Source organism: Quercus suber, unplaced genomic scaffold (genome assembly GCF_002906115.3).
Source record: "Quercus suber isolate HL8 unplaced genomic scaffold, Cork oak 2.0 scaffold_35, whole genome shotgun sequence".
NCBI classification, from domain to species: domain Eukaryota; kingdom Viridiplantae; phylum Streptophyta; class Magnoliopsida; order Fagales; family Fagaceae; genus Quercus; species Quercus suber.
Window position 1 is genome coordinate 248,580 of NW_027069500.1, and position 15,174 is coordinate 263,753.

At 34.1% G+C, this 15,174-nt stretch overlaps 2 protein-coding genes and 1 long non-coding RNA gene across 3 annotated transcripts; 1 reads left to right on the top strand and 2 right to left on the bottom strand.

Annotated features, from left to right (window-relative positions):
• Positions 1-279: 279 nt before the first annotated feature.
• On the bottom strand, positions 280-927 carry LOC136066431 (uncharacterized). Its single transcript, XM_065770738.1, has one exon. The coding sequence runs from the start codon at positions 925-927 to the stop codon at positions 280-282; it is 648 nt and encodes a 215-aa protein (XP_065626810.1).
• Positions 928-5,842: 4,915 nt separating this feature from the next.
• Positions 5,843-7,099, top strand: LOC112036071 (F-box protein At3g07870). The gene has a single exon (XM_024068896.1). The coding sequence runs from the start codon at positions 5,843-5,845 to the stop codon at positions 7,097-7,099; it is 1,257 nt and encodes a 418-aa protein (XP_023924664.1).
• Positions 7,100-13,682: 6,583 nt separating this feature from the next.
• Positions 13,683-14,372, bottom strand: LOC136066443 (uncharacterized). Its single transcript, XR_010627936.1, has 2 exons — positions 14,242-14,372; positions 13,683-14,090 (listed from the first exon to the last, which is right to left on the bottom strand). It is a non-coding gene; the product is annotated as an uncharacterized LOC136066443 (long non-coding RNA).
• Positions 14,373-15,174: the final 802 nt, after the last annotated feature.

The window sequence follows — 15,174 nt, forward strand, 5'->3', positions numbered from 1 at the left end:
CCAAATCCGTTCCCTGTTTATCGCAGTTGCCTTCTTTACGTCTCTCATCTTGCTCCCTAAGGTTCTACACTGTTACTCCGCCGTCCCCAGTGGCTTCATGGCTGACCTTCCCAGACCGTCCTTTCGCCAAACAAACTCCATTCCAACATCTTCCCTGTCAAACATCCTGCGAGAAGTAACCGGTTCCTACCCCCCGTGGCCTTCATCCAATCCCCATATTGACAAATAACGTCTCCCTCATTCTTGGTTGCTGCAAAATAAGGAGCACAATGCTTTAAGTCATGGCCGAGTAGCCCACAAAAATGGCAATACAGAGGGAGGCGCTCGTATCTGAATGTAACCCAGTGACTCTTGCCATCTGTCCCAGCCAAAAAAGCCCTCGCCGGATCGTTTAGCTAATGGGATAGCCACCTTGACTCTCATAAAATAGCTTTGTCCCTCAAGCTTTTGTTTTTTCTCCACTTCCACCACCGAACCTAATCTACTCCCTACTGTTTTTGCGATTTTAGGCGACACCATGTCAAACGGGGTGCCCCAGATTTGCACCCAAAGGGAAACTAAATCAAACCTAACATTGTCTGCCGTCATCCCTACCTTCCAGTGAACCAGTAGCAAAACCTGATTATCAAAAGACCACGGCCCTCCCTTAAACACCCAATCCATCTCAAACTTAGTTTGGAACTTGAGTTGAAACAGGTTTGTTCCTACTTCAATCATCTGAACGCCTTCCTCCAAACCCCATGCCCTTTTTAGTGTAGTTATGGCTGCCTTTCTATTAAATGACCAACAAGTAAGAAACTTCCCAATCAAACTAAGGGCACAACTCTCCATCCCTTCTTTGCGTCCCTCCTCCAGAATCTCAATAACCTCTTCCTTTTCCACCGTCAGCTTCATCTTCTCCAGTATACGCGTAACGTCGTCTGCCATGGTAACTGGATTAAGAAAAAAGAAAAAGCAAACCCTTAAGAAACCCTAAGGGAGAACTATCTCGTAGTAACAAGAGAGAGCTCCTACAAGCGAGGAGAGCTCCTTAGCAGAATTTATGATTTATGCAGTGTCAAATCTGTTTATATTATTTGATAGTATAGTTTATATTATTTTAATAAATTGTATGTAAAAATGGAAACTGAAATATTGAGTAAGTTATAAAATGGGGTGATAAAATGGATAAAGTAGTATTTAAGGATGTATAATAAGTTTTTTTTTTTTTTTTTTTTTTTGCATTTTCAGATGCTGATGCTCGCAGATGAAATTTAAGATAATTTGGTAGAATTTGTAAAAACTAACAAAAACCCAATGTTGGAGTCAAAAAAATATTTTTGGAGGGATCTTGATAAAACAATCAAGATAAACTCAAATACACACATATATATATGCACACACATAAAATATTATAGAGAACTTACTATCTTGCTAAATCCAATAAGCATACAGAGAAATTGTTTACTTTAATCTAAATGCGTACAAAAATAATAATAATGATGATGCTCAAATTTTTGGTAAGTCAAAATATAATATATGCATAGTTCTCAGAACCGGACCCGACAGGAAGGTCGGACCGTGAAAACTGAGAATTGGATGAAAACCCGTTTTTTAAGCATAAAGAACTGAGCATATATGGCAATTCCGTGAACCCTAAAATCGGGGTTGGACCGCACGAACCGGTGGCCAGAACCGTGCGGTCCAACCCCTTAGCAATTTTTTTTTTTAATAAAAACAACTTAACACAATTTTATTCTATTTAATTAAATTATCCATCCCTTACAAAGAATTAAAAATATAAATATATATATATATATAATTAAAATCCTTCAAAGATATTCAACTTTACTTTAAAAATTAATCATAAATTTTAGTGTTTTCATGGTTATTATTTTATTTTATTAATTTTCTTCTTTAATTATTAAATATATGCTTGAAAATTATTAAATTTCCCTCACATATATAGATATATTAATTTTGCTAGTTTTATAAATTTAATATCTATATTTAGGCTTTAATTAATTATTAAATTAATTATGACGTCATCACAGTTCAATCCTGGTTCGATTTCAGTTCAGCCTCAAAAATCTTGAACCTTTTATGGTTCAATGAATAGTCCAAGTCTGAAAACCTTAAATATATGATCCTATGCACATAAAAAGAAATAACAACAATAACAAAAGAAACCGTAATAAAAAATGACAGATTTTTCTTGTTACATAACAATCTTTTAAGATGGTCAATTTAAGGCCAGCAGGTGAGCTGGTCAATGTTCTTTCTTTTTAAGATGGTCACTAGAATAACTTAAATAGACCAATTCAAACCTTTGAATATTCAAAACCAAAAAACCAAAAAGTGAGAGAGAGAGAAGAGAAGAAGAAGAAGGGGAGGAGAAAAATCTTGGACCAACGAGAGAGAAGGGAAAACCAACTAAACTGGATCCAAACTTGGTGGTTTGTTAACATCGATCTATACATTGCCATTCATGCAAAAACTAACATTCCCCCAAGTACACGTAGTTCTAACTCCTATGTACATAAAAACCATGCATGCAATATTCTCTGAATTCATTTTTTTTTTTTTTTCTCAGATTAAAGGCCTAAAAAATTAAATAGAGAGATGCCAAATTCCATGTTGAATGATCTTCCTGAAGATGTATTAATGGATATATTTTCAAGATTACCAGTTAAGACACTCCTTCAATTCAAGTCAGTTTGTAAATCATGGTATGATATTATCAAAGATCCCGTCTTCATCTCTAAGCATGTTAACAGATCTAATCATGGCAACAATGGATATCTTGCTGTCACACGCCGCGATGACACTTTTGGTAGTACATGTTTCATATCTTTGTTCTCTTATGAAACATTTCGTGAAATTTATAACATAACTATTCCATCTAAAAAGGAACATAGTAAGGCACCTTTCAGAATTGTTGGTTCATGCAATGGTGTCTTGTGTCTGAATGTTTCTAAAATTGGAGACACAAATTTTTTGTTTAATCCTGCCACCAATGAATTCAAAGAGCTCCCAAAACCTGATTATCCAGTAAATGACCTTGGTGAAAATAAAATTCTTTTATATGTTGGTCTTGGATTTGGTCACAATCCGGAAACTAATGACTACAAATTGGTCAGAATTTCTTTTTGTAAGAAGATGAAAGAGTCATTTTATTCTACAGTTGATGTGTACTCATTGAGCACAAATTCTTGGAGAAGAAAGGATANGTACGAAAAAAAAAAAACTATCTTAATTAATGGAGAATCAATATTATTTGGTATTTTGTTCATAGGGCTAAGAATTTTTTCCTAGGCAAAATTTGGTTACAAAACGAATATATCTATGAATATCAAGTCAAGTGAAATGGAGAGACCATATTTTATTTCTAATAACTAACGGATATACTATCACGTAATGTGATTTGATATATGTAAGCTAAAACATGAAACTGAGAGGGGAAAAATAAAATAATTTTGTTATTACCCTGCGACAGATGCACGTTACAAAGACACACACACACACACACACAAACACTCTTAAGCAGTAGAGTAGGAGCCAGCAACAAACTCAGGTCAGCCCCTTAACTTAAAGTCCTAGTCCGGTACCTGGCTTCCTGGATGATAACAAAAGAACATGCATCTAACAAATCCAGTGAGCACTATCATTGGGGTAAGGGGGTGTAAAGACCTCCCATTTGAATCATGCAACATTTGGGTATGTAAACCCAAATTTTTTCATATATACAACCTTACTGTAGCGTGGGTGTAAACATAAAAGTGATTATTTTAATTATTTGATGGGAGAGGAGAGAGATGGATGATTTGTTTATATTTTTTTTTTTTTTTTTTTTTGAAAACCCAATCAAACTTCATTCATTTAGAAAAGCAGAGTCAAAAAACAAAGCACTATGAGCTGGTGGTGGAGATTCTTCCAGCCACACAACTTCTTCATCTAATACATTGGCATAGCATGCTAAGGAGTGGCCACAGAATTGGCACTACGTTTAATACAATTAAAAACCACATGGCGAAGGCCTGCTGTGAGACAGCCAATATCTTCATAAATCACACCCAGGCGAGACCAATTTGGAGACGAGGAAGACACAGCACCGATGACCGCTACATTATCCCCTTCGATTATCAATTCCAAGAAACCCGTATCTATCGCAAACTCCATTGATTTTCTGCATGCTAAAGCCTCCGCCTCCTCACTATCACTCACTGCTACTCCCCTAGCTGATAACACTGCCATGACTTCTCCAGCTGCATTACGGATCACAGCTCCTATTCTCGATCCATTTTCAAACACAGTCGCGTCGAAATTCAACTTGTACAGCTGATCCATTGAGGGCTTCCAGTTCTGCAAAATTTCAGTAGCATCGGCCTTGCTGCAAGTGAGCCTTGAGCGTCCCTGTACTCCTTCAAGAAGTTTGTGGCCCTCCAATTCAGTTGCCCAGGATGCTGCATTACCCCACCATATAACAGAGTATTTCGACGATGCCAAATAAGCCAACAATGAACCAGAAAATTCTCCAATTCCTCCAACGACAATTTGGACATCATGAACTAAAACAAATGTAAAAACTCCTTCATCTCTCCACCACACTTCTGTATCGGAGCACAAGACCCAGCCCAAACATCTTGAGCAGCGCTGCATTCCCATATTGCATGTAAACAAGTTTCTGGATAGCTTTGGCACACCCCACATGTGGCATTTGTCAAAATTTTCTTGCGGGCTAAGTTCACTTTTGATGGCAAAATATTAAGGCAAGCCCGCCATCCAAAAATTTTGATTTTGTTTGGCACCCGAAGTTTCCAAAGCTGAGACCAAACATGGTAATCCGCCCTTTGTTCCGAACTTTCTCCCTGCCAACCGCATCTTCAGCTAACATGCGAGCAACCTGATTCCCGGATTTGACTGCATTCTTTCCATTACGACAATGCATCCACACCACTCTATCTTGCACCTGCCTTCAGCTCAACAGAATCCTAAGAATGGCCTCCGCATCAAATGGTTGAATACCATTAAAAATATAAATATATATATATATATATATATAATTAAAATCCTTCAAAGATATTCAACTTTACTTTAAAAATTAATCATAAATTTTAGTGTTTTCATGGTTATTATTTTATTTTATTAATTTTCTTCTTTAATTATTAAATATATGCTTGAAAATTATTAAATTTCCCTCACATATATAGATATATTAATTTTGCTAGTTTTATAAATTTAATATCTATATTTAGGCTTTAATTAATTATTAAATTAATTATGACGTCATCACAGTTCAATCCTGGTTCGATTTCAGTTCAGCCTCAAAAATCTTGAACCTTTTATGGTTCAATGAATAGTCCAAGTCTGAAAACCTTAAATATATGATCCTATGCACATAAAAAGAAATAACAACAATAACAAAAGAAACCGTAATAAAAAATGACAGATTTTTCTTGTTACATAACAATCTTTTAAGATGGTCAATTTAAGGCCAGCAGGTGAGCTGGTCAATGTTCTTTCTTTTTAAGATGGTCACTAGAATAACTTAAATAGACCAATTCAAACCTTTGAATATTCAAAACCAAAAAACCAAAAAGTGAGAGAGAGAGAAGAGAAGAAGAAGAAGGGGAGGAGAAAAATCTTGGACCAACGAGAGAGAAGGGAAAACCAACTAAACTGGATCCAAACTTGGTGGTTTGTTAACATCGATCTATACATTGCCATTCATGCAAAAACTAACATTCCCCCAAGTACACGTAGTTCTAACTCCTATGTACATAAAAACCATGCATGCAATATTCTCTGAATTCATTTTTTTTTTTTTTTCTCAGATTAAAGGCCTAAAAAATTAAATAGAGAGATGCCAAATTCCATGTTGAATGATCTTCCTGAAGATGTATTAATGGATATATTTTCAAGATTACCAGTTAAGACACTCCTTCAATTCAAGTCAGTTTGTAAATCATGGTATGATATTATCAAAGATCCCGTCTTCATCTCTAAGCATGTTAACAGATCTAATCATGGCAACAATGGATATCTTGCTGTCACACGCCGCGATGACACTTTTGGTAGTACATGTTTCATATCTTTGTTCTCTTATGAAACATTTCGTGAAATTTATAACATAACTATTCCATCTAAAAAGGAACATAGTAAGGCACCTTTCAGAATTGTTGGTTCATGCAATGGTGTCTTGTGTCTGAATGTTTCTAAAATTGGAGACACAAATTTTTTGTTTAATCCTGCCACCAATGAATTCAAAGAGCTCCCAAAACCTGATTATCCAGTAAATGACCTTGGTGAAAATAAAATTCTTTTATATGTTGGTCTTGGATTTGGTCACAATCCGGAAACTAATGACTACAAATTGGTCAGAATTTCTTTTTGTAAGAAGATGAAAGAGTCATTTTATTCTACAGTTGATGTGTACTCATTGAGCACAAATTCTTGGAGAAGAAAGGATAAGATTGTGCATGGAATTATTTCGGGGAACACTTTTTCTAAGGGGGACTTAAATGGTGCTTTACATTGGAAAGGTGCAATTGAGAAAAAGAAGGTGATTCATCATATTATCATATCGTTTAATATTAAAGATGAAGTGCATGGCTACATAAAATTGCCTGCTGGAATTGAACTTGATAACAAGGATTGGCACCCTTTTGTAAGGAATGGATTACCTTGTATCGTTGTTGTTAGTTCAAGACGTCAATATGAACCTGGATTTGATACATCGGTGATGAATGAATATGGGGTTGAAGAAACTTGGACAAAACAATGGAGTCTTGGACCTCTCCTAGCATGGAACTTGGTTGGATGTGGCAGGAATGAAGAGCTTCTCTTTGCAGCTTCCACAAGAATGTACCTTTATGATCTACAAAAGATAAAACCTCCTCATGATGATATTCTTGATGGCGATATTTTGGGCAGTAATTTTGTAGACAAGATAGAGGTGGTCAATCACATTGAGAGCTTAGTCACAATTGAAGGAACAAAGGTCTACGTCAAAAGGCGTAAAAGGTCTTGGTTTAGGGAGAATCAATTTTTGCTCTTTGTTATTTTTCTTAAAATCATATCGCTCACCTTGTGTTTACTTAAGATCAAATATCCTGTATGATGGAAACTATTCGGTTAATGTCTCCAATTTTTTTTTTTTTTTCTTGAATTGAATTGTCTCCAAATTATAAGGATGTCATACTATTGACAACATTTTTTTGGGACTATTATTTGGATCCCTAGTGCAATTTGAATGCTCTCTTAAAAAACCATCAACTTCTGTGCATGTAGTATGCACCTCAATCGATCAATTATCAGCAACAAAGAAACCTAGAACTTTCTTTCTGTCTTAAATTTGATAGCCATTGCCAATGATGGTTTGTTGAATTCCTGGCTTCTTGTGTTTATTCATTTTATATACAGTCAGAAACTTAGTTAAATAGAAGATCTATAGCTGACTCTTAAGAATTAATAGTCGATCCCAAAATTTTAGAACTAAGGCTTTTATTGTATTGTTAAACTTTATTTTATTTTATTTTTTATACAAGATAGAAATTCTACTCTAACATAATCTAAGAGTATATGTGTGTAAAGCTCCTTCCTGGAGACTTGAATCCTGGCCCTTGCCCCCTGCACTCTACAAGTACTTATACTTATGGAATGATCATCGCGCCAAAAATACGCGGTAGTATTGTTAAACTTTATTAATTGCAAAAGATAGTTACAATATATTAGTTACCATTGCAGGGATAAGACAAGTTGGTAAATCCTCCAACCAAACTAATTCAACAATAGAGGACACAGCCTTATCTGCTACTTAATAAGACATAATATTTAAGAAGATTCACAAACAAAAGCAAATTCATAGAACCACATATGGCTTGAAACTGGGCCAAAATGGGCAAATACTCTTTTTGCACAAAATATACAGCATCCTGCCCCCTTTCTCAAACTAATTTGAGAAATGCTCCTCTTTTGTAACTCAATTTTCTCAAAATCAAGTTTCAATGTAAAACTCGATTTGTAGAAAATCGAGTATGGGGCAATCAAACTTTAAAAAAAAAAAAAAATTTGCATGGAACTCGAGTTCCATAAAAAAATGCCACTATAGGCCTCCATGAAACGCAACTATAGGTAAAACTTTAAAATAAAATAAATAAATAAATAAAATTGCATGGAACTCGAGTTTATGGAGCTCAAGTTCCATAAAAAATGCTACTATAGGGATTTAAACTATAGGGCTCCCTATGGAGCAATCAAACAAAAAACTTTAAAAAAGCTTGTATGTTTTAAAACGCCACTATAGGGCATTAAACAATTGCATGAAACTTGAGTTCATGGAGCTCGAGTTCCAGTAATTTTTTTTTTTTTTTTAATTTTCAGTTTGTTATAACTCGATTGTCCAGAAATTGAGTTTTAAATTGAAACTCGATTTTTAGAAAATCAAGTTTCAAAAAAGGGGCATTTCCCTAATTAGTTTGAAAAAATGAGCGAAACGATATTTTGCGTGAAAATGGCATTTGCCCATTTTGGCCCTTGAAACTGGTCGTAAATATATTTGACAGTGGCAAATAGTATCGAATAAATGGCCATAACTCAAAAGTAGTATAAAGTTATGTTCAGACTTAATCACTTTGACAGTGGCAATATCATCCCACTCAAAAAGCACTTCAAAGAGTTCAATATCTAGGCAAAATCTAACCACATCCACAACAGCCAAAACACATCCATCGATGCAATAACCAGTCCTTGGCATCACGAACGCTAACTCTCAAACCCATTAAGTGCCCGTTTGGTTGAACTTTCTAAGCCTAAAAGTTGGCTTTTACAAAATGCTAGCTCTATATTTGCGTTTGGTGAGAGTAAAAGCCAACTTTTTCTGAAAGTTGGCTTTTACATTCCTTTGCATTTTGCGCGTTTTGGAAATGAACGTTTTTGCTCCATAATTGAAAAGCTGGGACTCAGCTTTTATTTTTATATCCGTTGGGCTCGTGGAGTTACAAAACTGCCCTTGACTAAAGGGCAAGGGTTACACTTCAGAATCTTCACACACGCAGCCCACTCATCTGTCTTTACCCTTTAGAGAAATTGCTCTCTCATCTTCATCTCTCTCTGCGCAGCTCCCTCACGCACAGCCTCATTCCTCTCATCTCTCTGCTCTTCCCTCACCGTTCTGCTACAAACACAACACCACCCAACACAATCAACAAAATCGAAATCAACTCATTTCAAACCCGGTCTATCACCGGTCTACCACCACAATCAACAAAATCCATTTCAAACCCAACTCAAAATCAACCCCAAACCCAAGAGAAATCAACTTATTTCTCTCTCATTCCTTCTCTATCTCAACGGTAACATACCACAATCAAAACAAAAACACAAAACCCAATCGAAAGATTTGAAACACAAAAACAATATTTCTCATAAGCCTAATGAAATCTAAGCAATAAAATAAAACTGATCAAACCAGAGAAAAAAAAAAAAAAAAACCATGTAGAACGCCGATCTCCACTTCTCTGCCGGTGATCTATGTGTGTATGAGAGAGAATTTGTTTGTGTGAGATAGAGGGAGAGAAATTTGTGTGTGTGTGTATAAGAGAAAGAGGAAGAAACAGAGAGGGAGAAGTGAAGATACGTTGTTCTAGAGGCTACCACACAACTACACAAGTGATCCGAAAAGAACTAGAAGGAAGGAACTAGAAAAAGAAAAAGAAGGGTAGATGGAGATAGAGTGGGATACGTGTGTGGTGGAGAAAAAACCAAGAGAAAAAAGAAAAAGAAAAAGAAAAAGAAAAGAAAACGTATGGCTGAAAGAAAGGAAAAGAATAGGAAATGACCATTTATAAATACTCTCATAAAATTTTCACAATATTTTCACAATAAATTTTAAAGGGTAGGTTATTATTAGCTAATATTGTTGAGAAAAAAATAATTTATTTAGAAAGAAAAAAAAATAATTTTAATAGTACATTAAAATTAAAATTTGTATCAATTTTTATCACAATATTTTCACAATACTTTCACAATAAATCTTAAGTAGTATGTTATTATTAGCTAATATTGGTGAGAAAAAAATAATTTTTTTAGAAAAAGAAAAAAATAATTTTAATAGTACGTTAAAATTAAAATCAGTATCAATTTTATCACAATATTTTCACAATACTTTCACAATAAATCTTAAAGGGTAGGTTATTATTAGCTAATATTGGTAAGAAAAAAATAATTTTTTTAGAAAGAGAAAAAAGTAATAGTACGTTTAAATTAAAATCAGTATCAATTATCACAATAATTTCACAATACTTTCACAATAAATCTTAAGTGGTAAGTTATTATTTGCTAATATTGATGAGAAAAAAATAATTTTTTTAGAAAGAGAAAAATTGATTTAAGTATATGAATTAGTTGATTTAATTTAAGTATTAAATAAACTCACATCCAAAAAAAAAAAAAAAGAAATAAACTCCCTTTTATATACATTGTCCTTTTTGGTAATTTATCCCTCAAACTATAACTTTTATAAGTGCTAGCCAAACACTCAGTTTTTTCAAAAAGCACTTTTTAACAGTTTTACCAAACACTCAGCTTTTTGAAACTCAGCTTTTTCATTATGCACTTTTTAAAAACTCAACTTTTTCAAAAAACCCAACTTCAAAAAGTTGAACCAAACTCACCCTAAAGCTTAAAAGCAACGCCTTCCACATTTCTGTGCGCAAAAGAGTGAAGCTCAATTAAATTAGCAAGCCTTTAGGGTTCATTTAGTAAGAGATTTCTAGTAACGTTATTTGTATTTTTTAAAAATACGTGTGGGTGAAAAGTGTGTAAAAATATGTGTAATGTTATTTAAACATTAAAAACTGTTGTTTAAACAACGGTAACAAACGAGTCCTTAGACTTTCAAGTGTAAAAAAATCCACAAAAGGAAGCCCCCAAGCTTTAAACAAACACAGCTTCTAATTGATAGTGCACTTTGATCACCATGAAACCCAACCTAACCAAAATGCCATTCTCCTTATTATTAGCTAAATGGTTTACTTAATTAAGGGACTAGATTCTCTGCTATATACTTACATTCTAGAAAAAGTGTCATAAATGAAAATGATAGAAGATTTTATGTACTTAGTATAAACTGGGGGACCAAGTGAATTCTTTGTTTAAAGTTCGAGGGTAAAGAAATTTGTATTATTTGGACAACATGGAACCCACGTTCTCATGAGTGGACATCTCCTATTTTAAAAATTGTGCAAAACCACATGAAATTCGAGCCCCCGTCCCTTTTAGTGAAATTCCCACAAGATCACATTTTGAATTTAAATGTTAAAAGACATTTGTAAGAAAGAAGGGAAAAAAATGCATTTATGTTGGTTACACGTCATTTGGAAAATAGTAAGTCCAAGGATACACAAATTTCATCATTATTTAGGGTCTATTTGGATACAGCTTATTGTTAAAAACTGAAAATTTATTGTTAAAAATATTGTAGCAAAATAATTTTTAAACTATAAATAGTGCTCGTGGGATCCAAATTTTTTGTTTTTTTGTTTTGTTTTGTTTTTTGTTTTTTTTTTTTTTTTTGTGTTTTCCGTACTTGTGGGTTCTGTGAATAGTACATAGAACTTATATATATAAAAACCAAACTAATACCACTATTATCTCAGTGACTAAAAGCAAAAGAAAAAAAAAATTAAATATTATATTTTGAAGGCTGGAAAGGAAAAGTCACCCAATTAGAAATTTGATAAAATCTCTTCTAACCCATTTTGAAACTCACCGTTTCAGACTTTCAGTTCAGCGAAGAACAATTGATCATTTTTTAAATTAAAAAATCGAATTCTATATATAATAATAAATCAATTAAAATTTTAAATAATTTGGCATATATTCTTTTTTTAATAGAATTTCAACTTATATTATCCACTCTTAATAATAACTTTTTATCATCAAATAAAGACACTAATCAGTTTTCAGTTTCTGATGTAAGTGGAAATTGAACCCTAAATCGAACCCTAAATCTTTTATTCAACCATCATTAGAACCCGCAATTTGGCATATATTCTTCATCACATGTCTCTTGTTCAATTAATATATTTTAATTCCTTATTAAAGGACAGGAGAAAATGGTATTTTATGCATAAATTTAATGGTGGCCAGGCCAAGTGATAAGCTAGTTACTAATTGGAAAATTTACTAGTGACCATTTTTTTAATGTTAAAACTTGTAAATTTGTATCACCGTACACTCTTGGTGTGATAGTCACTCCACAAGTATAAGTGCTTGTGGAGTGTGGGGGGTAAGAGTCAGAGTTCAAGTCTCCAAGAGGAAGTTTCACACACATATACACTTAAATTAGACTATAGTAGAATTTCTATCTTTTTATATTAAAAAATAAATAAATAAATAAATAAAAACTTGTAAGTTTGTTGTTAAGTTTCTCGTCCTTTTTGGCATATTAGAGCATTCCCATCAAGGATTCTAAAATTTTTAGCATTTAACACTTCAAAAACCTACTTTTTTCATTATACCAACCCACTTTAAGATTTATCAAACATCAAACCTTCTATATTTTTTACCATTTCATTTAAATAATATAAACTACTCATTAAAATAATAATAAAACAACTACACCAAAATCTATAACAACCAACTAACCCCCTCCTCCACCACCCCTACCACCGCTCCACTTGCCATAACCACCATTGTAGCAACCACAACCCACCACAGCCACCACCACCACAAGTCACAGCACCATCGTGGCAAGCACAAAACAATTCTGAAGATGAAAAGCACTATAGATAGAACAAAAGCACTATATATTTTCCTTTCCTCCATTTTCTCGGCAAGTAAACAGAGATTCAAGGAAACTTTGAATGAGAAAAAGAACAAAAATTGAACGAACCCCATTATAATTGAACCCAAAAATCAATACATTAATATCTCAATTTCCAATTTTGATTTTTCTTTCCCTCCATTTTCTGGGAAACCAAACAAAGAGTAGTATTAACGAAAAAACAAAGTATGAAAGAAGAAACAATAAAACGAACCAGCGCCATTGGATCCAACAAGGAGGCAACGATTACCGGAGTGAAGAGAGAGAGAAATCTTTGATTAAAGGAGTGGAACCCGGCGGAGGATGACCCACAAACAATCAGACCCAGGCTCCGACCCACGAAGAATCAAACCCAAACTTCGATCCACGCTCATGACTCCTTCGATCCAAACCAAAAATCCACACTCCGATCCACGACTCCTTCGATCCACGCAAACCCACGAAGAGAGAACAAAGAACAGAGAATAGAAGAAGAGAACAAAGAACAGAGGGAGACCATCAGACCACGTCAGACCCATGACTATTGGACCACCATTACCGAACCAAAACCATCGCCGAATCACATCCATCAAGAGAGAGAAGAGAGAAGGGCGAGAGGAAAGAGAAAGAGAGAACTGAAAACAGAGAGAGAGTTGTGAGAATAAAAAACTTTTTTTTTTTACAATTCAGGCTACAATGAGCTTGTATTAATACAAGCCCACTGTAGTAGTATGCCAAAAATTTTACCATTTGAAAGCTTTGATGGAGTTGTTTTCTGGTGTTTTGATGCTAAAATTTAGCATATAGCCCTTTTAGCATCCTTAATGGGAATGCTCGAGTATTCATATCCTATATCCTATTTTACCATATTAAAAGTTACTTTATCTGTTATACTATATCATTTGCAATTTTGCAATACACTCAACCTCCCAAATTTTATTTCACAATACAGCACATTAAAATAATATATATTACACAATAAAATAATAAACAAATTATCCATCTCTCCTCTCTCTAATTTCTGTCCCTGCCTCAGTCTCTCTCTTCACAACCAAACAACCCAATTACCACCACCATGCCTACCACGCCACCGCTGCCCATTGGCCATCAAAATCCCACTAGAACCAAAAGCCCAAATTAAAAAAAAAAATTATAATAAAAAATAAAATAAATAAAAACTCAGCAAATACCCACCAAAAACCCAACAAACCCGTTAAAAAAATCCAAACAACCCAGTCACCACCACCACGCCACCACCATGCCCTCCATGCCTTGAAGCTTCCATAGGTTTGACCACTCCAATTCCCTGATAATAAATTTCAAAAAATAAAAAATAAATAAATAAAAAGGAAAGAAAGAAAGGACAAGAAAAAGCCATCAATTTATGATCAAAACAAAGTATTTGTCACTGAAAAAGAAAGACAAAGAAAACCCAGAGCATGAGAAAGAACCCAGACCAAGAGAGAGGCCAGACGTTTTGGAGAAACCCAGAAAGATAGAGAGGAGATGAGACAAATGAAGAGACGGAGAGGTAGATATGTTATGCGGGAATAAAAAATTATTATTTAGTTTTATAATTGTGCTACGGTACCGTTACACGTACTGTGTCATAGTTGTAAATTTCTATAGGATGCAAGACCGGATAATAAGATGCTTTTGTGTTTTGATGGTAAAATATATCTAGGCATATAGCAGTGTGGGTGTGAATGCTCTTACAGTTGCAAAAAGCCACTGGTCCTGATTGGATGGAATTTATGGAAAATTTGAACTGAAATTTGATAGAATTTGTAAAAATGGTCAAATACGGCTAGGGAGAGAGAGATTAAACATGATACACAACTTTGTATTCTTTCACTGCCATGCAAAAACAAACTTAGAGCATCCAATTAGTCCGTGGAAAATTTTTTCCATTTTACAAGTCTAAAACTTACTTTTTCTATTTTATACACCTATTTTTACAAAACACCCATATCAGTTTGTCTATTATACACATTTATTCAAATAAAATATTCATTTCTTTAACTCAATGCTACAGTGCTACAGTGCCAGGCAACGTCATGCTACAGTACCGAGGAGAGAGAAAAAAAACTATTAAAAAATGATATACACATGCTACAGTGCCCGTGTAAATTTACACGGGTACTGTAGCTCGTGAATAATTTTAGAAGATTTTAAACGGACTGATGTGGGCTGTTTTTGAATAAAAATGTGTAAATTTGAGCATTTTTTCTATTATACACACTTATACACAGACTGATGTAAATGCTCTTAGCATTTAGTAACCTCCTCTAACAAAAAGCTTAAGTTTGTTTTCCTAATTATCACCTAGGCCTAATTTATAAAACCACGCATTCCCTGAGTTTATTTTCACTCAGTTTACATTACAAGCT